The sequence below is a fragment of the Rhododendron vialii genome, chromosome 6a (genome assembly GCF_030253575.1).
Source record: "Rhododendron vialii isolate Sample 1 chromosome 6a, ASM3025357v1".
Taxonomy (NCBI): Eukaryota; Viridiplantae; Streptophyta; class Magnoliopsida; order Ericales; family Ericaceae; genus Rhododendron; species Rhododendron vialii.
This window is the reverse complement of record NC_080562.1, coordinates 84,297-108,056: the sequence shown is the minus strand read 5'-3', so window position 1 is coordinate 108,056 and position 23,760 is coordinate 84,297. Positions and strand designations below refer to the sequence as shown.

The 23,760-nt window shown below is 37.3% G+C and overlaps 1 protein-coding gene across 7 annotated transcripts; it reads right to left on the bottom strand.

Moving 5' to 3' along the window:
• Positions 1 to 721: 721 nt before the first annotated feature.
• Positions 722 to 17,247, bottom strand: LOC131330755 (histone-lysine N-methyltransferase ATXR7). 7 transcript variants are annotated; one of them, XM_058364455.1, is made up of 20 exons: positions 17,118 to 17,230; positions 16,630 to 16,900; positions 15,928 to 16,510; positions 15,655 to 15,771; positions 14,411 to 14,734; positions 14,005 to 14,319; positions 13,594 to 13,905; positions 12,949 to 13,413; positions 12,393 to 12,792; positions 12,151 to 12,309; positions 11,614 to 12,035; positions 11,409 to 11,531; positions 9,754 to 9,834; positions 9,404 to 9,457; positions 9,144 to 9,295; positions 7,746 to 8,169; positions 6,916 to 6,964; positions 6,749 to 6,799; positions 2,665 to 2,809; positions 722 to 1,585 (listed from the first exon to the last, which is right to left on the bottom strand). In XM_058364455.1, exons 2-16 carry the CDS (start codon positions 16,806 to 16,808, stop codon positions 8,151 to 8,153), a joined length of 3,705 nt encoding a protein of 1,234 aa, XP_058220438.1. In that variant the 5' UTR covers positions 16,809 to 16,900; positions 17,118 to 17,230; the 3' UTR covers positions 722 to 1,585; positions 2,665 to 2,809; positions 6,749 to 6,799; positions 6,916 to 6,964; positions 7,746 to 8,150. The 7 variants fall into 7 exon arrangements, with proteins under 7 accessions (XP_058220438.1, XP_058220433.1, XP_058220437.1 ...); XM_058364450.1 differs by lacking the exon at positions 7,746 to 8,169 and having other exon boundaries at positions 16,630 to 16,843; positions 17,118 to 17,247; XM_058364454.1 differs by lacking the exon at positions 7,746 to 8,169.
• Positions 17,248 to 23,760: the final 6,513 nt, after the last annotated feature.

Sequence of the window (23,760 nt, the reverse complement as noted above, 5' to 3'; positions counted from 1 at the left end):
AGAGAGAGAGAGAGAGAGAGAGAGAGAGAGAGAGAGAGATGTCAATGCAAGAAAGAGGAGCCAAAGAGAGGCCATTCAATCAACACCATCCCAACCTCAACAAAATATGTTGTAAGGCCTACGCCGTTGTTTTTTTACTACATCAATAAGAAGCTCATGTTCTTATGCAAAAGTTTTTGTTTTCTTATAGAATGTTTCCCCATTGGTTAAACCAAAATGTCTGGATGTCATCTTTACTCACAAGTCTCAATTTCAAGCCATCATAGTGGGGCATCGCAAAAGAAATGTGGACACCTTAGAAATGTAAAAAGGAGGGTAAGATCACATACCAGAGGGCCCAAATAGACCACCGACACGGCAGCTTGAAATAGAGATTTACTTGATTTGCCCTGCGCCCAAATAGAGCGAAAAACAGAGGGGGCAAAAAAGAGGATAACAATCAATAGACTGAGGTTTACACATCCCATCTATCTAAAATTAAAGCATTTGGTATAGAAAAATTGCACAAAAATATTTAAAATATATATAAAGTACTAAGACGAAGCTGCTGCTGGCAACCCCTGATCCCAATGATCACCACTCTCCAGTGAATGCAACTTATCATACAGGGGCATTTCGAAGAATGTTCTATTAATTACTTCTTATTAGTCGCTCCAACTGATTTTAGGCTCTTGAAACTTAATCAACTCCTGAATGAAAACTTTCTTTGTTTTTATTCCCATCCGTTACATGAGTATCTTTTTTCTTGTATAGACATAACCCTCAGTGGAGTGACTACCTGGATTAGCCAGTTGATATCAAAAGCGGAAGAATTACAGCATTAGTATATATAGGTCCCACAGTCATGACCCCCCCTCCCCCCCCTTCCGTCCAAGAAATGGATGACTCTGAATAAATGGGCATATATTCAGAGAACTCAAACATAGAAACACCACTGAGCCTGCGCTTTATGTATTCCATAGTGCTCATTTATGATCCATGGCCTCAATATTTACGTAATGTGTCCAAATCTCTATCAAGCAATCACTCTTCACAACAACCGTGGAAGCTCCATGCAAATCAAACCATTTTATAGAAGAACTTAATGTATTCCCTCGAGTAGTTGCCAAATGGTGGAGGGCACAGACTCTCAAGTTATGACTAAATGCCCATAAAAAAGAGAGTTATGCCTAAATGGATGATGCTGATGACAAGTGAGTAGAACATTAAACTTCCTGAATCTCACAGGATTTAAACAATAAAGTAAGACATACATCCACATTTAACAGACCAAAGTTAGAAACTAAAAAGTAATTGTTGTGGGGTATCAACTAGGGTTCACTTGATGTATCCGACTAATAATCTATTAAAATGGTGATATAATGAGGCAAGTTAGTACAAGGGATTATTCCCAAAGTTCCATGAAAGTAAAGAAATAATAAGCCGATTTACAGTTTTTAAGAGGAGAAACTCATCTGCAGCTGAGAGCTATCTACAAGAATATGCATGAATCAGTAATTTGTCCTTCTCCAACAGGCAAAAGTCCCACGAGGAACAGCAACATAATCACGAAACCTCTGCCTTGTTGGGGATTGCATCTTTTAACCTGAAACATCATACAAGATGTATCAGCACCCACAATTGTTCATCTTTGCAGCTTCAAACACAAAATATCTCCCATTCTAGTAACGGAAATAGTAATGACACTTAGTTCCATGAACACATCTCTAAGACTTGGGATGGCCTACAATCGAACTCTTACTAAAACAACTGACCTACAGAGTGAATTGAAAATATGAAGGATCATTGCTCTCCCCAAAAACCTAAGCGAAACCGAACGTAATGACAAATCTCCTGCCAATAAAACTGATTGAACGCTCCTGTTATGCCTAGGATAAGTACATAAACTAGTTAGGCACAGGCAACTGAGAAGGCTGAGTGAAGATAGCTAACTATCAGGATAATTTTACGCTTTTCTTTCTCCAACTCAAGTTCCTAATGGTTTCAGAACCATCAACAAGAAACCAGGAAAAAACTTCCAGTTCGTATTCCAGTTTCTGTGCATAGGAAACTCTCAATGCACCACTTGAAATCTGATACTTCAATTAAGAACCTGGAACAAACCCAGCCGTATTCGAGGTTGTGTTGAAAAATTATTTGTGGATGCACCTGGAGTACGTAGTTTGCATGCATATGGTTAACAAAGTGATCACATCGAATAGCATTATTAAGACTACAGCCACTCAAGTTGAAATACAAGCCGAACCAAACACGTCGTTGACTTTTATCGGTTCACATTTTCTAAGGCTATCCACAGCAACCAGTGAGAACCGCCAAACTTGGGTCGGCTTTGAGATGAGTTTTGGCACGGATTATTTCTTTAGAATACCGTAAGTAATGTCATTTTTGTCCCAGTCTCAAGTCACAGGCCATTGCCGATAAAGTGATTCATTCAGTTTTAATTATCTGACTTCAGAGGAAATTTGCAAGGTTTATCCCGGAGAAGATAAAATAAGTTGAAAATTTTCATTATTGGTATATATTAGGAACTGCTTTAGAAGAAAAGCCCACCTACTTACAATCTCAGTTTCTTACTTGTCAACCACTCTACCAAATTAACATAGCACAAATTATTTCATGACACTGCTGGAAGTTATTGTACAGTCAGGTGTTTCAGAGACGTACAAATTATCAAAAACCCATCCAAAGAAATCTGCTGCAGCCCATTCCTCTAGTTACTAACAGTCGGGAGAGCTGAAGGTAAAGCATGCTGCTGAGCGCGCACAGTTCCAGACACACAAAACCCCAGCTTCCCCAGTATTACCATATGCTACAGAGAACAGAAAATACTGTCAAGACATCAACTGTGACCTGTAACTACACATGTGCGAGCACGTAGAGATAAAACATGTATTTGCAATGCTCACAAAAGCATAAAAAATTTGTAAAAAGGAACTCACCTCTTATAAGGATTAAGCACTGCAAACTTAAAAAGAAAAAATGGTAAAAATCATTCCACATCACTTAAACCACACACACACACATCTTTCACTCTTTATTACTTAAACACCCCCATCTAAAAAACTGATCAACCAGTAACCCTCATCTATAAACCCGCATCACTTAAACCCCATTTGTCATAACTCCGTCCATTTTTTGGATGGAAACCGATCTCTTGACTAATTTATGACCTGCTAAGATATTCTCAGGCCAAAATTGCCCTCGCTTTTGAAGGGAACGATTCTTTCGTTCCCTGTCTGTCATTCTCAACAGTTTTTTCTTTCCTTTTTCTAATCAATAGTGAACATCAACAGTTGGCAACTAGGCATCATCTAAAATGTACTAATGTTCATAAGAAACAAAAGAATTTAAACTAAGTTTCATAAGTTGCCAGGTCTTTGAATTCATCCTAAAAACTAACTTCATTATTGAATTATTCTTTTATCCATCTTCATTTTTTTGCTACTGTAAATGTCGTGTTGATTTTTTTAAAAATATATATATTTGTCCTGACAAGAGCAATTAAAAAGTAAAAAATATCAACCAAACTCGGAATTTTCAAAAAACAACAAATTAATTTTAAAAAATCCGCCTCTTTCTTTGTGTGTGTGCGCGTGTCTTCAGTTAATAATTTTCATCCTAAAAACAAAAGAATTATTGAATTATTCTTTTAACCTCTGGCGGCGACGCAAAGGCAGAGGAAGCAGCGATAGCGGCAAAATTGGGTCGGAGACAGTGCGGCTTTGGCTAGTGTTAAGGATTTGTTGTGGGTAGGGGAGAGTGACCTCTCTGTATAACAGGAAAGGGCAATTCGGTCATTCCATCATTTTGTTAACGGCGCAAGTCCTTCTCCAGTTAACATAGATGAGGGGTATTGGTTGATCAGTTTTTTAGATGAGGGCGGTTAATTGATAAAGAAGAAAAGATGACGGGGTGTTACTGATTTTTACCCAAGAAAGAAAAGAAACGAAAACAGCCAACTGAAAGGTCCATTGCATTGGGAGTAACACCACAATCTAAGCCAGCCCTTGTAAAAGGTTCCACTCGAACCTTCACAAGTATAATGTCTTCTCTCACATGGGTGGCAACCCCACTAGATGCCTTTCTTAATAGATCTTTAATCACCAAAAAAGAAAACCGCTCTCACTGCTGATTGGAAGCAAAATAATGGAGAGTAAGGAGAGTGGGGTTGACCATCTGACATACAGTCTTCAAGGTCTACTCCTAAGACGTTAGCGTGACTGGGCCATGTGCTCTAACGAGGACACTGTGCATAAAGGTAGGGAGATTGTGACTGTTGCACTTGCATGACAACAGAAACAAAGAGCACATTCTAACTAAGTTGTACCCTGTGGGGATACTGTACTATGCCGGCTCCATCTTGTCAAACCAAAGAGGAGGGGCAACCTATCAGTGTGACATCCCACTTTTTCGGTTTAAAAATAATTATATTTTTTTTAACACAAATAATTCAATTATTTCATTTTTTCTTTTTCAAACTTCTTCGAATAGAAATAAATCGAATAACTTATATATATATTTTTTATGTGTACATGTATGTGTTATATCATTGGGCCGCTTAGGTTGGGCCCGTTCGTGAGAGTGTATTTAATTAATGAAGAGAGGGCCCATTATTCTTTCATAAATATTAAGACCTAGGGTATATTATTTCAACGTTAAGAGAGACCTAGCGTTAATACTTTCAGCGGCAAAGAGAGAGAGAGAGAGAGAGAGAGAGAGAGAGAGAGAGAGAGAGAGAGAGAGAGAGCAAAGCGGCAGTCAAAGGTTCGACAGCTTGTTGATCAATTAGGTAAGTGATCCTGTTCCTTTATTCTTGTTTCTTCTTCCATTCTTTTTATTGCAGACGGGTTTGGAGTAAAGGGTAATTGATTGGATGCTACTGGACAGTGGTGTTCGTGGGAGGATAATTGCCGTTTGTTTTTGGGTTTCGAACGAGTTCACAAGAATTATTTACCTTCCATGTTATTGACCACGAGGGCTGGAGGTGATTGGTTTTATTGTAGTTTTGTGTCTTGTAGTGGGTTGATCTGGTGGAGGTTGGTGGATTAATAAGATGGTTAATGATTAAGAAAATGCAAACTAGAGTTTAGATAAAGAAGGTTTGACATGGTGCGTGCATGTGTGGTGGCTGTGTATGTGTCGTGTGTGATTGTGAGAAGAGATGGTGGTATTGTAATTGGGAAATTATGTTCGTGGCTGTGAAAGCATAGAGTTTAGATTAGGAGAGTTCATATGCATATTAGTAATTTTTTTCATTAGAATGATTTTAGTACTTTCATTCTTTTTATCCAGACTAGCCGAGTACTCAGACATTACATTTTATGACCTATCGTTGCGATCGAGGTGAGTGGTTAAGCATGTGATCCCTTTCTTGGAATCCTCTTGAGCCAATCTATTATTGACAATTCGTTATTTGTTGTGATCCGATGATGATTAATCTTATTCATTGCTTTCATAATTATTGACAATTGACGTACCCTTTGGCATACAAGGTTAATTGAGAATATTTGTGATTGATCCATTGCCCTTACTTTTACTGTCGTCGATTTGTTGACTCCATAATATTGTTGTGACTCTGCAACGGCACGGGGAATAATCCTGGTGCAGGTGACTCCGGTTCGCCGTTGTTCTATGTGTTTGGGACCATGGATTTATGTTTATATTAATTTGTGAAAGTCCAAGGAAAAGACCCGTGAAATATCGTGGTGACTTTGGCCGCTAGGGAAAAGACTTGTGAAATACCCTGTGACTCTAGTGCTCAACGGATAGGGAAAAGACTTGTGAAATATCCTGTGACCCTATTCCGGATCGGCTTAGAGAAAAGGTCCCAGGCGCCATCCTGTGGTGACTCTAAGTACCGTGTTGGATCCAACGGGCGAAGTCCTGAGAAATTATTTGGCATTTGGTACTTGGTAATTGGTGATTATGGTTCCCACTTTGGTTTAGACTCCCGTTTATTGTCGTTCATCTTTTGAATATTATTGGACTCATTGTTTGGTGTAATTATTTTGGTGATTCGAGGATTGTTTATATTATTCATTAATCTGTTATTCAACTGGTGGATACTCTTTGTTGAGCTGTTGATCATTTTGTTCAGTATTTGGTTTGCTGTTAGTATATTCGTTGAACCATCTATCTCCCTTATTAATTTGAAACCACTTCTTGGAACCCTCAATCGTTCGTTCAAAAGTATGCCACTTTGTATTATCACCCTTAGCATGCTTAACTACTCACTGAGCCCGTCAACTGACGGATTTATTCCACATTTTTTTTTCAAGTTAGTTTACAGAGCGTTATAGTGGACTCCGTGGCTTTGTCGGGACCTTCTGTTTGGACCTCTAGGACGTCTGCATTTTTTATTTCTTTTCTATTATCAAAAAGCTTCCGCACTTTTATTTATTGGCAGTTCTTGGGGAATTTGGAGTTAGAGAAATATCGGATATTGTGGCCATCTTGTTATGGAAAAATATTGATTTTGGGTTTGCACATTTTGCTTTAATAAAATTTCCAGTTTTTACTTTATTGTTTTAAGTTACTAAAAATATTTTTAATTAGGCTTCGTGTCCCATGATTGCTTCATGGTACACGGCCGGTCATGCTCCCGGATTTGGGGCGTGACAATCAGCAAGTGAACTTGTCCTCGAGTGAGATGCTCCTCTTAACAAACAGCAGGACAGAGAGAAGTTGCCCCTGGGTCTGCGGAAGTACAAGTAAGAAAGGATAGTAATTAAGAAGTGAGGCAGCAAACCAGTGAAATTAGTATTTGCCCACTCCATAGCAAGACCCTCAAAGAGTTGACCTATAAAAAATGGGAGAACCTTAAATCAAACAAATCTCTTCTTCTTCTTCCCCTTGTCCACTTAAAAAAACTTAAGCGAGGATAAGACTTAGTAGGAGAATTTGTTGTGTGCATACCAGGATAGATGAATTAATGAAAACAACTTAGTTCAATGACCCTCGGCACCTGAAAAGAGTGATGATAGCAAGACAATAATAAAAAGGTCAACAAGAGATCAATACTAAACAGTGAACATTTAAACGGCCAAGGAAAAAAATGAGACCAAATCTATCACCAGCAATCATTGTGAAAAAAATATTAGTAATTCAGCATAAACTAGAAGCCAGCAATCAAGCTTGAAGAGGTTCTATGGCTATTGGTGAAGCAACACTGGTGCACCAAACCAACAAACGACGATTGAATTACAAGTTATGACAAGAGTCATATTCATCAACAGCTCCTATACAATGAGAATGTCCGAACGAAAAACAATTGCAATTTTATTACTACACAGTTAAAATGCATTTGTTTACTCATTTAGTCGGAAAAATGCATTTGCTCTGGTTTATCTCTTAGCCATCAATTGGCATGGCTATCTGACTCTCTCCATGCCATAAATGCTTGTCTGCTACAGCCTACAAAAGAATAAAATTCTAAATGGTCTTATACTAAACTACAGTTCTGATGAGTCAAGAAAATTTGGCAAATACCCCTCCACCCGCAAATCTGCTGCTAGGAATAAGAAAAAAGGAAATAGCAAACAGGAAAACTCCGTGTGTAGTCTCAAGTCTCCTGCTGTGATACATCTTTCTGAATTGGATGCCCTGACTAGTTAGATTGTATCTTTCTGCTCTTTTGGGTCTGATAAAACATGAAACCTTAAGGCCTAGTCCTCCTAAGGCTAAACCTCTATGATATAGGTTGGGATCAACTAATCAACTTAAAGAGCAACATGTAGAAGTCTTACGGCCTTCTTATGAAACACCTACATACGGTTGTACGTTGCTTCTGCCCTGGCCTAGCTCTAAGACGATGGTTTCCCCTTTTTTTTGTAAGTGCGGTTTTGGTAGCAAAGCTTTATTCCCCGATTCAGTCCAGGGACAATATTCGTCCCTTCCGCACTGTATTCCATCCATATCCCGGCCAATTGTTACAAAATACATGGTTCCTCATTTGTACCTACAAATCCAATACACCAGTTGTATGTAACACACGGTATTATGGTTTTCGTTATTCCCTTTCTTGTGATCTCATCTCCTTCCTGTCAGCTTCACTTTCACAACCAGCATTTGGTCAACACTGAAAATTCATCTCACTTGGTCGTTGCCACCGCTCTCTTCCTAAGGCCTTAAACGGGGTCATCCACTAAACTCTAATGCCCTCCATGATCCCTGGCAATGGAAATCAAAAACTCCTTGTTGCTACCTCCAATAGCCGCCCTTGTATGACGTTTGAGATATATGAGAAGAGAGTCAGGGGACATAGTTCAATTCAAAAAACTTCATGCATATTTTCAAAGTGTTAGTAACAAAAGCACCACATCTGTACCCAGAACAATATTCAATTTCTTCTTTGGATGTCCCCACTTTGTCAAGGGATAGCTATCGATTCCCTACTAGGCTATTACACCCTTTGCCAAGAAAGGAACCTTAACCACCTCTAGTAGAGGCGGAGCTGTACAAGGGTCAGAGGGGCCCCGGCCGCCCCCAATTTTGAAATCTTTACTAATATTATATGTGACATGATCATTGATTCACTATTTATATAATCATTATAGAAATCCCTAAAAATATAAATAATTTTGATTGGATCTAGTAAAAAATTGAAGTTATTTTACTTTGTCATGTTATTTTTTTCACATATATATCAAACACAAAAATAAACACAATTGGGTGTTGCAATTGTCGACCAGAATTTTATATACTAAATTAATGTGCTACAATTCTGGCCAAAATTCTGGCTCCGCCACTGACCTCTAGAAATTCGATCAGTCAGAAGTAAAGGCAAAAATGCAATAGTTTGCATCTAACTCATATACTAATACTATGTCCATTTTCAGCATGTTTAGGTGTCTTTTAAACTTCCAACGAACAAAATGCAAAACGCATCACAAAATTAGGCATAAGAGTCGAGAGTGCATGAGACTAAACAATACCAAGCCTAGAGTAACTAAGCCTTTCTATAGTCCACCCCATAGTCTTGCTGTAGCTAGATTCACTGCCAAAATCATTGCATAAAGCACAATTACTTGTCAAAGACTGGTTAGCTCTGGCTTAAAAGCACCCAGACCATCAAACAGTTCAGTTGACAGCATAAGAAAAAAGAAGTTGACTCAAAACAGCCAGAGAAATTCAAATCATATTACCTCCTAGACCCACAGTTGCACGGGATCTTTTTCTCCTCCAAAGGAAACTTGTAATTATAAGTAATTTCTTCACCAGCAGCAATATGCCGTTTTGCATAAATGAAAATCTTTTTCTGACTCTCAACACTGATCACCTTGGTATAGCAATTAGGCTGAAAAAATTTGTTTCCAAATTTGAAATGCGAATTTCAGATTAGAAAGGTCATTCTAGGGCTTTTACATCATACCAAAAAGTCAAATGGATCACTTAACACAGCTACCTCACACGAATGGTTTATGAATCTAGCAATTCCACCACGTTTTGTAGCATCAACCTGCAAAGTTCCAAAGTATGTAAGTCAGAAACCTGACTTTATCTGAGCAATATTTTCCTGCATACCTACGCAGATATCAGAACATCTCAGTAACTGGCTTAGAAAACACCGAGGACGGAGAATCTAGGAGGTCTAAAAGCCAAAGGCTGGTAGCCTCAATTATCAGAGGCATTGCGTGCTCCTAAAAATAATAGGAATAACCACAAAAAACAAAAGGCCGAAATTTTTGTGAAAGCAGGCTTATATCGTACCGATCATAGATCACAATTTCATACCAGTTCTCACTTTATACTTACCACATAACCATCATCCAGCCTAAAAAGATAACTGCTGCCAATTCCAATTTTCTCATAATAACGTTCACGTATATCAGATATCTGTGAAATAAGATAAATAAATGAAAAGATTAGGGGAAAAAAAGAAAAGAAAAACAAATCATGCGCAAGCAGAAAGAAACCTTTTCTCTTATGGAACAACTTAATCATCATACCACAGCAGAAAAAGAACAAGCAACGGACAAATCTATACTACATAGTAAAACAGGGTGACCTTTGACCCCCAGAGCCTGGAGATGATACACGGCAAGACATTAAATCGATAGAATTCTAAGTTTTTCTTAAAAAAGAAAGCATTCATCCGTCAATAAAGATTTTCTTAGAAATGGAATGCATTATGGCTTCCATAAGGAAAATTTAATACCCCTTCATCAATAGTCAGCAAAGGAATCTGGCTATATCTTTCTTGAAAGAAATCCCATGCAGAAGGAAAACAAACCTGAAAATCTAAAATAGCTGTAATCTGAAGATTCACAAAGATAAGCCAAAACACCATTTTAGAGGCTAGCCTAGAAACCTCTTTCCCTTCACTCTGATCTTTTTTTCCCTTTTAAGGAGCCTATTTCATTGCACATACAACACTTAAACAATGTGGTCCCAACTACATGCGCTCTATCTTGATTGAATTTCTAAAAAGGGAAATTGTTTGAGATGTGTATAGCTATATACTGTTACAGGGGTTCTTTAAATTTTTAAATTTTTTTAACTTCTGATTTACATAGCGTTAGAAGAGTCGTTGCTTGCGAGTGTCGGAATGGGATGTTTGAAAAATCCATTTGGTTGGAGTTGTTGCGTTGTGACATAGCTAATTTGTCTTCTCACCATAAGTTCATACTTTTACCGAATCTATACTCTAGTAGAATTCCCTGTATACTAAAGGGCCGGCTTCACTTGGCCTCCAGTAGGACTAAAATCAGGTTATGACTCACCTCAGCTTGCTCACCCTCCAGTTCTGGATCCCCAAAGAGTGAGGGATCCTATGGTCTCGCCTCGAGAGAATTGCTACCATTGATCGTCGTCGTCATCCCTTCTATCCTTTTGTTGCGCTTTACATGGATACAAGTCTTTGCCATCTATTTCCATTGTAATTTGTTGCTATCAATTCTAATTAGATCGGGTACATAGTCTGGCCAGGCTATTACTGTATGTCTTATATAGTCTTCTGATAAAATTCAATGGGCATGCTTCGTATTTTATTTTTTTGATTGGAAATAGTAAGAGATTGTCGTACTTATTTTTTGCAATGCAACAATAGAAGTTAGAAGGATATTTATTTCTTAAAAAAAAATAAAAAATTCACACATGACAAAGTGGGATTGTAATAACAAGTCATATTTTTCACATTAAATTCCAAAGATATTGACCTAAATTTGATTTCATCTAGTATTTAGCATATGTAGTAAATTCTTTTCGACAATTTCAAGTAAACAAGAATCATACGATTTTATGAACCTAAATCAACTGCATATACTTGGAATTGCCCCATGCATACCACAAGTATTTTGGTAGTACATCAGAAGGAACCCTAGGCAACTGGTAAGTGGCAACTACAATCAACTCCACACCTGACATGAATACAGAATCGGGTTACTAATACAAAAAGATTTTAAGCTTACACGAGGACGAATTAGTTCACCAACATATTCGATGACAAAATCTTCTGCCTCAATTGGCTCCAGAGCAACAAGACCCCAATCATGTATCTTGCTTCGCTGGAAGCGCAAGCGTTTTTTCCTAGCCTGACGAGAACCATATCACAATGAACAATCATGACACCAAGCACAAGGAGATATGTCAAAGCAAATTACATCCCTCAATTACCTTCAACTGAGTAGCTTTTAAAAGATCAGCACCCTCCACAGCAGCAACAAGGTTGCGCATCTTAACCCTGTTCGTTCGGGCAGAAAGGCATTTCATATTCCACACCTGCGATCCACTAACCTCAGAACCAACATATTGAGGATGAATACAATGGGTTCCCCTAACGCGAGCTCTTTCAGCAGGACTAGCATTTGCTGACCATCTATGCCAGTCCCAACCAATAATTGAAGATCGAGCACATCCATCAGACCTGGGACATAGATGAGATTTTCTTGATTTATTGGTCTTCATCTTCCGTGCAGTAACTTCCTTGCAATCTGGCAGCTTGGCAGCACTCTTTGTCAGTTTTATAACTTTTCTGGAGCATGACGATGGCACAACATCCATTGAATGCTTCCTCTTCCGATTCATGACATTAGTTGCTGCTTACAAATGCAAACAATTCATTAACCCTTTGTGTAAACGTTTGGAAAAGGAAGAAATTTTGAAGAAGCTTATTGACAAACGGAATTGAGAACAATAAACAATGTGATCAACCTTTTGGTATCTTTTTGGAGCTACCACCAGCAACCACTATCTGCATCTGAACATCCCTCTGGCTGCTATTGGCAACTTTCTCAACATCAAGAGAACTATATTCACAGTATGTAATACCGCCTTTACTGCATTCAGGGTCATCTCCTTTGATACCACAATCTGGGAAAAACAACAAACACTGTTTAGTTATGTGACACTCATCCATGAAATTGCAGATACAAAACCCAGTCCAACCTTAATACCTTGAACCACAGGAGCTACCTTTGCACTTGACAAGTATTCATTGTACGGTTTAGCATCAATAATGGATTCAATATTGCAATTATTTGGCAGAATCTTTTTAAGATCCCCAACTGCAGCTTTACTTTCTGCAATGTTTGACACACTTGTAGAAACATCTTTCTTCTTTGACTTCTCAAAAGATTTATTTTGCAACCCAACATTCCCCGAAGTTGCACATAGAGACAAAGATCCCAACTTTCTACGCACCAATTTTCTTTTCCGGTAATACATATATTTTCCAGATACTGATGGTACCTCTGAAGGGCCTGAGATGTTATCTTTCGTTGATATATACCTAAGCTTGTCCAGTATATCGGGAGAACTGTCAGCGTTCTGTTTACTTTTCAGAATCCCTCTTTCCTGGAACAAAGGCTTGGTCAGATCCTTCAAGATTCCATGGTAAGGAATCCAAAATGAGTAGAAACAAATACAGAATCATATTCGAAGTTATACTAAAGGTAACTGAAGAAACTTTGGAAAGCTCAGATAATTAAATATATCAAACAAAAAAATTACCTCACTAGCATGGAATTTCATGTATTTCTTCACAGATGACGATGATATTAGAAATTCATGAAGGTGGTCAGCAAACAATGATTTCCACTCTCTCAGCACAACATCATGTAACTTCAGCCGAAACATTGTGATCACAACATAACTTCCAATCTTAGTAATATATTCATTTGAACTTGATGGTCGGATTTTTTCTATCCTTGATGGAACAACACCTCCAAATTTTTCCTCAAATCCAGGTGGGCATGGCTCATCACTTTCTTCATCATTGACGATATTTTCTTCATGCGCATTCAATGTTGCAAATGCACTCGACAAAAAGTTAGACAGAGAACTTTTATGCAGAGAAACAGGATCCTTGTCAAAAGGTTCTGCAGTTTGTAACGGAGACTGGGAATTGTCAGATGAAATCATCTGTGAATCAAAGCCACATGCTTGACTGAATTGAACAGAAGGGCCAACGGTCACCTGCAGACCAACGTAAATCTCTTAGTAATGACACTGACCTAAAATTAAAAAATGGTTGCACTACCATCAAATTATTCTGAGAGAGCAACCAATGGCCGCAAGGAGGATCTAGCCTTAAAGAAACAAACAATTACTTCAATTTGCTGATTCAGTAAACTAAAAATGACTGCTGTAGCATACCTCCTTCAATTTGCCACAAACTAAAGAATCAACTACTTTCTCTGCTTCTTCCTCGACAAAAGTTACAAAATATTCAAACAAAGACAGCTTTGCAGATGAGTGGAGATCATCCTCCACACTTTCCAAGATGGAATCCATGTCATCATGAATTTGATCATAATTCAGTGGGTTTGGTTCAAATGACTTTTCTTCACCAAAAAATGATGCAGAAATTGCAGGTGAACGTGGATAAATTTCTGGGGCCATTCTAGCTGATTCAAAACCAGGTGGGCAATCAAGCTCCATGGCAGAAGATTCCTCTTCTGATCGCAACTGTAAATCCAGTGGGACTTACGTCATGTCACAAGCATATTATACACATGTATTTAACAAAATAAGCAAAAAAGAACAGCAAGAATAAAAACAGCTCACAGATTTTAAGTGCACATTTCCAACAGCAGCAGTAAGACGAGACCATCGAATTCTCTTTCTCCAGGAAGTGGAATACTCCACGATAGGATCATAAGAAACCGCATTCCAAAAAACTTGCATGCAAGAATCAAACACAAATTTGCAGACACATACATATGCACTACAATAGTTCTGATAGCTTCCAATAGATTTCATGCTTGCTGGAGACTCTGCCATACTTCCATCAGTGGGGCATTTCCAGTTAGAAACATAACTAGATTCTGACACCTCAATCTCTGAAGCAACTGGGTCCTTTTTTGTCTCACAATATTCAGGCTGTCCAAACAACGCACCGTACAAACATGTATGAGACAACAAATTTAATTTTACAAATCATTACCCTTTTGTTTGAAACTAGATTAAATACCGTTCTGCTATCCAAAGAGCAAATTCTGGCACTCTCATTGACCACTTCAAGCCTCGTATGCCTTTGGGCTTTCTTCATAGCAACACATTCTGCAATTATGTGGCGGATAATCTCATCTAGCACAACCTTACGAGCTGCTTTCAATATCCCAGAGTGCAGTTGGAAGCATACTTCTTCAGAAGTTTCAGATATGAAAGATTGTAAAGAACTAGTTTCGCTGCCCTTCACCTCAGATATATAGAAACTTCCGGGTCTTGTTGCTAACCAAGTCTTTATCAGAGATTGCAAATTGAACAGTCCAGTCTTATTATCAGCATGATATATCTGCAGGGAAAAGCAGTAAGAAAAGGTCTGACTAGCAGGTGCAAATCAAGTATCCATGAAAGGGATTGTTCCCAGCCTTCCCAGTCACACACAACAAGGAGGATCTCAGTTAATTCCAAATGAGCACAATTAACAGGTAGACACAACAATGAAGAACCACCATTACATCCATGAAACTGGACAACATGCACAAAATGCAATGAGATAATAGTAAATTCTGCTGCAGCTTTCTAGTAAGATGCATCTCTTTGAAGTTTGAACCAGGTGGATATTATGACCATAGTCGGTACAGCTATAATATGTGAAGGCAATGCATCATTCTTTTTTCTTTTTTCTTCCCTATGTGTTTTAGGAGACGGCACAACTGCAGTACATGGAAAGTGTCAAAGCCCATGAAAAAGAGAGGGCCTATGGGACCCAGAGAGAGAGAGAGAGACGGGCCCAAAACGCAGGTGAAATACTCTAACGAACTGAATTACAAGAACAAAATTCAAGCAAAACTGGCTCCTTCATGTAAGCAGTAAGAAAACGAACATAAACCCCCCTCAAAAAAAAAAAAAGTTATATATATATATATTTAGAAAGACTTCACGGTAAAGATGACCATGGCGTTAGTCTACTTTTCCAACAAAAATGACCCACACGACCAAAACATGCTTTTCCCAAGAAGAAACTGCATGGAATGTATCTTTTACAGGGAAAAATACACAGCGGCTTAGATCACAAGGGGGAGGGGAAAAAGATAAAAGAACGCGGCACATATTGTCTAAACTTTTTGAGGATTCATGTGCGAGGTATTGTGGCACGTTTCAACCAATTCAATACAACTCACTCACCATGAGCAGGATCACTGGACCAACAACAAATAGTAGAAAATCAAACACTCCATACTCCCATGACAACTTAGTCTTACCACTTACCAGTGATGAATCTCGTAGATACCCATAATGATGCCAGGAATAAAGCTCCATGAGAGAGTGTGGTCCATGTTTCCTCCCCTCGTCATCCTCAAAGAACCAAGATGATTCATCACCTGACTGTGATTCAGAGAGTAAAACGGGGGGGGGGGGGGGGGGGGGAAATCGCATTAGCACAACTACAAAGGGCCACCTTATACAACTTGCAAGAATACAATGGACCGTGCTTGAAAAGAAAACAGAAGGGTTTGACATGACCAACAGAAGATGTAATACCAGTGGTGGATATGATGCAGTTGAAGCAGCTGCTTCAAATTTCAGTATCTGTTGGCAGGAGCTACCACCATTGTGGTTGTAAAAAGGTTGGATGGCTGAGTGAGCATCAGAGTAAGCACTAGATGCCACACCATTATGCAGTTTACTTGGGGGTAATTCTCCAGTGGAATCAGTCATGCAATTTGAGGGGAGAGTTAAAGATGTAAAGCCGGTGGCAACGTGGCTAGGAAACTGCTTAAAGTAATTCAATGGCACGGGATTCAACAAAGCCCCATTTAGAATGGGATACACAGGAAGCTCATCAGGCAAGAAACCAGTGGATAAACCCTCGTATAGCTGCTCCTGAATATACGGGCCACACATTTGCCCATTTTCATTTACATACATCCATCCACTAACAAAAGATGTGGAAGCATATCCAGTGTTATCCTTTCCCTGGTATGAAGAGCCCCCGAAATTGCAAGGCTGCGGAATAGTGTCACTGTTACCATTAGACTGGCAACTAATCTCTGTAGCAGAATGTGCACCAATTTCCTCACAACAATCACAGCAAGATGAAGACACGAGGGTATTGCTAAAACACCTGAATGCATATTACCCAAAAGAAGAGAAAGGAGAACATCAGCCCGACGGACTATAATAATGTGCAAGTATATGAAAGCAAATCCATAGCAAATCAAGTTTTGGGGAAGATGACAATACCCAAGTCTCAGCTCCATGGAGCAGGAAGCATCACTATGGTTTCCAGCACAGACCTGATAAATGGTATCTTGGCTTGAAGAATCCAGAACTTTTTCCCTCTTTCGGGACAAGAGAAAGGGGTCATATTCATGTAGCTCGATCTCTGAATCACCACTGCTGCAGAGAGGCGAAAAGACCATGACTCGGAGGAGAAGGGCCAGCCCTGGGTAGAAGCCTACAAAGCAACTGCTTCAGTCCCTAAAAGAAATTGCTAACAAGAAGGCCCCCCTACCTTTTCAAAAACAAAAAACAAGAAGGCCCCCCTAAAGCATGTTACGACTGCATCTGCGTTAAATAGATTCACTCCGGTGTACGAATCGGACATCCGTATACTCTTTCAAGGAGTGATTATTTACTAGCCCCAAACATATCACGTTTTAAGCAAGCATGAAAACAGCAACCAGAGATATAGACGAAGACGACGACGAGTAGGAAGGGAGAGGAGGTACCTGCTCGATTTTGGCCAGGTTCTGATCGCGTAGAATTTGGATATATGCGGCGACGATGCGAAAGAAAACCCTATAATTTTGTCGTAGATTATTTCCGGTGTACCGTTTTTCAATTGAGAGAGGCTCACATGACTTCCATTTTAACAGCTGAACCCACCATATATAATTTTGAATTTGTTATACTTCTAAATCGTAAAATATAATTCACATGAGCCAAAATAATTTCTTTTTTTTAATTCTTACCGAGATAAAATAATAATTCATAAAAAAAAATTATTTACCTCAAGTGATTGGGACATAAGACTCGATTTGATTTGGTTTTGTTTATAAAAAAAAAAACTTGAAACTAAACAAGCAAAGGTGAAAAATAATTGGATGACGAAAAATGCCATAAAAAAAAAAACAATTTGATTCATATTTTTTTATTTTTCTGATTTCTCTTGTCTAAAAAATTCAATAATTTCTTAGATCTTAAAATATACTCTCGCAGGAGCCAAAATGGGCTTGAATTGTAAAATAATTTTTTATTTTTCGATTTTACCTTTGAGATAAACCAATAACCCATAAAAATTTGAAGCCAAACAAGCAAAGGTGAAAAAAATTAAATAGCAAAAAATGCCATAAAAAAAAGAAGAATAAAAAATACAATTTGGTTCATATTTCTTTATTTTTTTGATTTCTCTTATCTAAAAGATTCAATAATTTCTTAAATCTTAAAATATAATATCGCGGTAGCCAAAATAAGCTTGAATGGTAAAATAATTTTTTATTTTCCAATTCCTACCTTTGAGGTAAACGATAATTCATTAAAAAAAATTTGACGCCAAACAAGAAAGGGTGGAAAATTTTGAATCTAACAAAAAAATGCCATAAGGATAAAAAGAAAAGAAAAAAAAACACACTTTGGTTCATATTTTTTTATTTTTCTGATTTCTCTGGTATAAAGAGATTCAGTAATTGATAAAAGGGATTTTTAGATCCCAATTCTTTTTTTTAGCTTTGGTTTTAAAATAGTCCTCTACATATTATTTCTATCCAATATTTTCAAAATAGTCCAGACTCATATTAATTCAGACAAAAATATTCTTGGCTATGAGAATGGTTTTTTTTTTTTTAGAAGTCTATGAGAACTGGGTTATGTGAACTAGAAAATACATAGTTTCGCTACACACTAAAATATACAGTTTTATGAGAATTGTCTGAACTATCTATGAGAATTTTTTTTTTTTTTTTAAAAGTGTATCAGAACTCTATATGAAAAGTTTCTATGAGAAGTGGGTTATGTGAACTAGAAAATACACAGTTTACATAGTTTCATCACACACTAAAATACATAGTTTATGAGATTTGTCTTTATGAGAACTGTCTATGGGAATCGTTTTTTTTTTTTTTTTAAAAGTCTATGAGAACTAGGCTATGTGAATTAGAAAATACACAGTTTATAAGAATTGTCTCTATGAGAATTATCTCTATGAAAACTGTCTATGAGTGTCACGCCCCGCCCAGCAAATGGCACCCAAAATGGGTCCGAGTCGGAGCGACCACGTGGCATTCCACACAGAAGACCAAATCACACCTCACAACCTGTTAGAAATAAACACCCAGCGGAAGACTTATCATCTTAACATAAAAATGAGTTAACGTATTGACCAACCAATCATCGCATCGCACAACCAAGAAACTACATCTGCATTATAGTACTTTAAAAATTCTATACTTCAACACATCCACCGACGACTTACTTACAACTTGAATAAACCAATTTCTTCATCAACTACCTACAATGAACTCGACTATCCACAACGTCCAAGGCTAATCTCAAATAGAACGTCAGCCATTGACCAAATTTAATTACAATCTGTACAATTTAAAACTTTTAACTATCCTTAGCTACAACTCCTTACAAATTAAGTTATGCACCAGCTAAAACACTTCACAACAACGTAACCAAAACCCCACCTGACGCTAGCAAAACACCTTAACACGACAACCTGTAGTAGACCCACTCTAAGCAACCTGCTACCTGGCAGACCAAAAAAGAAAGCCAAAGTGTGTGAGATATAGAAATGCTCAACATAATACCACAATACCCGAAGGAATATCAACATGAATGCACATCACCAATGTAACTAAAATACTAGGATGTATACAACAGTTATAACCAACATATGCACCCAACTGAGCAATAATAATCAATGCACAACAATATGAATGTAATCACATCACATGCAGTGGCACGTCTGCCATATCCCATGAACCCAAGACAAGGTGTCCCACATATCATGCTCTCATCCACTGACAATTAGTCGGCATGGCATACGACATGGTATGCCTCACACGCTAACCTTCGGCGGTTCAATCAACACCCATCAACATGCATTTTTATCAAACACATATATCACAACCAAATCTGATGTCCTACACACCATGCTCCCAACCATCATCCGTTGAACGATATGGCTTACGACATAGTGTGCCTCACACGTAAATATTCACAGCATATCAAAAGCTAAATAACAATAGCATGATATACAACCATCACTACAACATCTCATTAAAAATAACCATATCGAAAGCTGATCACTAATAGCAAGATATACATTCACCATCACAATAATATTATATGGAGAAGAACTATATCAAACACACTCACCTTTGTATCGACCGAGATATGCCCAACTTACGGTTTCGGCCCCTCCCAATTGACTGGCTTGACACATAACAACAAGTTAACCTTATCAATTTATTGAACGCTCAAACATCAAAACTAACTCCTAACAATAATCTATAACACCAACAATAGATTAAAGATGCTTAACGCATACTAGCATATCCATCTCAAAGGTTTAGAAGTGCCGCTAAACAAGTGTAACACTCAAACACCACATAACCCCTACATTTGGTTTGAAATCTACAACCAGGCTGTCGTATTCTGTCTATAACTTCTTATAAAGTTAAAATCAGAACATGAAACCACCACCATTAGAAAGTACACCTCCGGTACATGAATTTTGATATAAAAATTGTTAAAAACGGAGTCCGAACGATAAAGTTATGCTCATCCAAAATTACACAAAAATCTGTCCAAAATCACAGATTCTGCACGTCTATCAACTTCAAATCAAAAACTGAATTAACCTGTTACAAATTAAGCCACAACGTTCACATATTCCGAAAGACATACGAGTCTAATTTCAGAATCAACAACTCATGCGCTAATCCGATACCCGAGCTAAAAGATATGACCATTTTTTCAAAATGTGTCAATGCAGTAAATACAAAACTCAGCCGAGACACACCAACTTGTAAAATCCGCCAAATTTAGAATATGTATCAAATAAATCCCAAATTTGATACAAACCATTATCGCTCATCAAAGTTCATCTCTGATTTTTTCTAGATTTTTCACAATATAGGAACCTAGTCAAAATTACCCCCAAATTCAGAAATTCTATGCAGCAAAGCACAATTTTCAGCAGAATAATCTGTGTTCGAAAATTCATTAAAAATCGAATACTTAATATGTTTTAGTAATTCCAATACCAAAACATTACCAACTTATCAATCTTTCAGACTCATAAGAACTCATAATCAGGAGGATTTCTTAACTATAAAAAAAATTGATAAAAAACGTAGCTCTGTAAGCTGTCTACTAAAAAATAGGATCCTAACCAGAGTTAGATTTATGATTTTTATCTTTTTCTACACCTCTCAAAAAATTATGAAAATTTAACACCGTATACTAGACACGCTAATGAACATTCAATAAAAATACCAGAAATTTAAAAGTTTTCTAAGTACCTTGAATAATTTCGTAAATAATAGACCAGAGTCTCCGGCCTCCTCTTTTTTCTTTTTCTACCGCCTCTCTCTCTCTCTCTACGTAGAAACAAGATACGTATTGAGAAAGATAAATATCCTCAGGATATTGCTATATAAGGGCACAAGGAAATTTATCACATGCAAGCGAAACCACGTCTTAACTTATGCTCCAACCATAGATCACACATAGGACCCTCGCAAGTTCTATTGTTTACGATTTAAACCTCTAAAATACATAGTTCAATTAAAAATAATTGAAATACCGAAATATCCGGGGCGGGTATTACAATGAGAATTGACTATGAGAACTGAATTATGTAAACTGAAAAATACACTTCACATAGCCTCACCACATTTTAAAATACACAGTTCACATAGCCCATCACACAATTCACATAAGAAAAAATACATAGTTCACATAGTCTCACCACACACTAAAAAAATACATTTTACATTACCCCTATACACAATTCACATGACCAAACACCCGCAATTCACATAATCTAATACACACTAATACAAAGTTCATATAGCTCCAACACCCTAAAATACAGGTCACATAACCGAAAATAGACAATTCTCATAGCCTCATCACACATTGTTCACATAGCCTAACCCACTATGGCCCCATTTCAGAATGCAAAAAAAAAGTTCTTATTTTTTAAGAAGGTAATTTTAAACTCAAAAATTATGTGCTTATTGAAATATAAAAATATGCAATATAAATTTTGTTTGAAAGATCTCATCGAGATCTTTTATACGATGCAAAAAAAGATTGAAAAATTATTTTTTATTTATATTATTTTTGAATTTGAAAATGTAAAATAAGCTACTTATTTTTTAAGAAGATTTCTGGAACTGGCCTAATTCCCCACACTAATAAAATCGCAAATAAATAATGAACAAAAATCGAATCCTCGCCTTGTTCCATTAGCAACTTTAAAGACTTTTATCAATTTAGACGAATTGAAAAAATAAAAAAATGATGCGTAAAATTCAAAAACACAAAAAAATTTAAATAAAAACAAAATTTTAAAAAGTCCTAAAAGTTGCTAATGGAATGAGGTCTATGCATCAGAATCTCACACCACTCCCAGCCTCCCACTGATCCTTATCAACAATGACCACGGAATACTCCGGCCCCACCGACGGTAAACAATTGCGTGATTCTCGTCGTCTAGGCTTCAGTGAATCACTATACGAATTTGATAGGCAAAATTAATCATTTATTATTATTGAAAATGGCGGATCAATTCTACTGTTGGCCTTCGTGTTGGCGATAGGGCTGTTGTACAATTTTCTTGCGAAGCGGGACAGCCGGGGAGAAAGCAACTCCGCTGCCGCTGCTACCACAACGACGGAAATTAACAGAGAATGCAGATCGGGGAAGGAGAACGTTGTCGACGTCATCATTGTCGGCGCCAAGCCAGTGGTGAAGTCAGAAGTGGTAGCTGGGAGGCATGGGCGGACCCCGTACAGGGAAAGCGTGGTCACTTGACGCCACTGAGTTTCAAAATACCTATAGGCTTCGTTCAGTTGCCAGAAATGTTGTACAGGAAAGTTATTCTCAGAAAAAGTCAAGTAAAGTGAAGTAAAAGAAAATGAAAATTATTTTCCTATGAGTGTTTATTTGACAAAAGAATTTTGCAAGAATAATTAAGGTTTAGTTGTTCATTTGTCAGGAAAAAGAAACTTTCGGGAAAATTTTGTGAGTGTTCACTCATTTTCCTTTTCCCGCGACACAAAATCCTGTGTTTTTTGTAGGATCACTTTTGCAGGAATTAATTCCTGCAGGAAAACTTAAAAACATGTTTCTTACTACTTTCCTGCCAACTGAACACTACAAAAATCATGGGAAAGTTGATTTTTCCATCATTTCCTGTACTTTCCTGGCAACTGAACGGAGCCACAGAGTAGGTATAATTTTGAGGAGTATTTTGTAATTTTACCCCAAAAAATACTCATCGTGTTTGACTCACATTTTATCTCATCTCATTTTTTTTCTCTACACGTTTTTCAATACTTTTTTTATTTTTATCTTTCTTCATTTATTATCACTCATTACATCAAAAATAACTTTCAAAAATACAAATCAAATAAGGTGAGTATTCTTGTCTCGAAGATCCCACGAAATTTACGCTTCTTTAATTGTGACGTTATGCAAAGAACTCAATATTTTTTATCTCTCCATAAAGTCTACGAGTCTCTAGACTCTTACTTTATAGTCTCTCTCTCTCTCTCTAAAGACAAAAGCAAATATAGGCTTTTACAAAGACAAAAACAAACATAGGCAAAAACAAGCAGTCTATCTAGTTGAAAGCTAGGTCAGACAATTATAGTTTCTCCAGGTTAAAATTAAAAACTCTATCAGTGCATTTTGAACTGTGATAAGTAATCTTTTAGTGTTGCCCAATTTGTTACTCCCTCTGTCTTATTTTGTTTGTGCATTTTTGAATTTTGTACTATTTTTGAATTGTTTATATATTTTAATTTATAATATTTTGCATAATTTTTGAAGATTCATAGAATTATATTAGAATAGAAGATATAAACAATTGAAAATATACACAAATATCGATAAGAACAAACAAAAGAGATATTTGAAAAAAAGAAAAAGGAAATTTATAGAAATGGTCCTCTTAGTTTCACTCGATTTTCATTTTCATCCTCCAAGTATCAATTGTAATTCTTTTGACCTTCAAGTTTGGTTTTCGTACCAAATTGGTCCAATTGATAACTTCTGTCAGCCAAACTAAACCAAAAAAAATTCAAATTGATGGCAGTTTGGACGTTGCAGTTTGTACCACGTTGGACAAATTAA

Bases quoted from the DNA above. Each gene is read 5' to 3' on its own strand.
- LOC131330755 (XM_058364450.1), bottom strand. From the start codon at position 16,808: ATGGTCTTTTCGCCTCTCTGCAGCAGTGGTGATTCAGAGATCGAGCTA. The intron at 15,772-15,927 runs GTATTACATCTT...TCTGAATCACAG, and splicing joins CTGCATCATATCCACCACTG to TCAGGTGATGAATCATCTTG. The intron at 9,835-11,408 runs GTAAGCTTAAAA...CTTATTTCACAG, and splicing joins GTGAACTAATTCGTCCTCGT to ATATCTGATATACGTGAACG.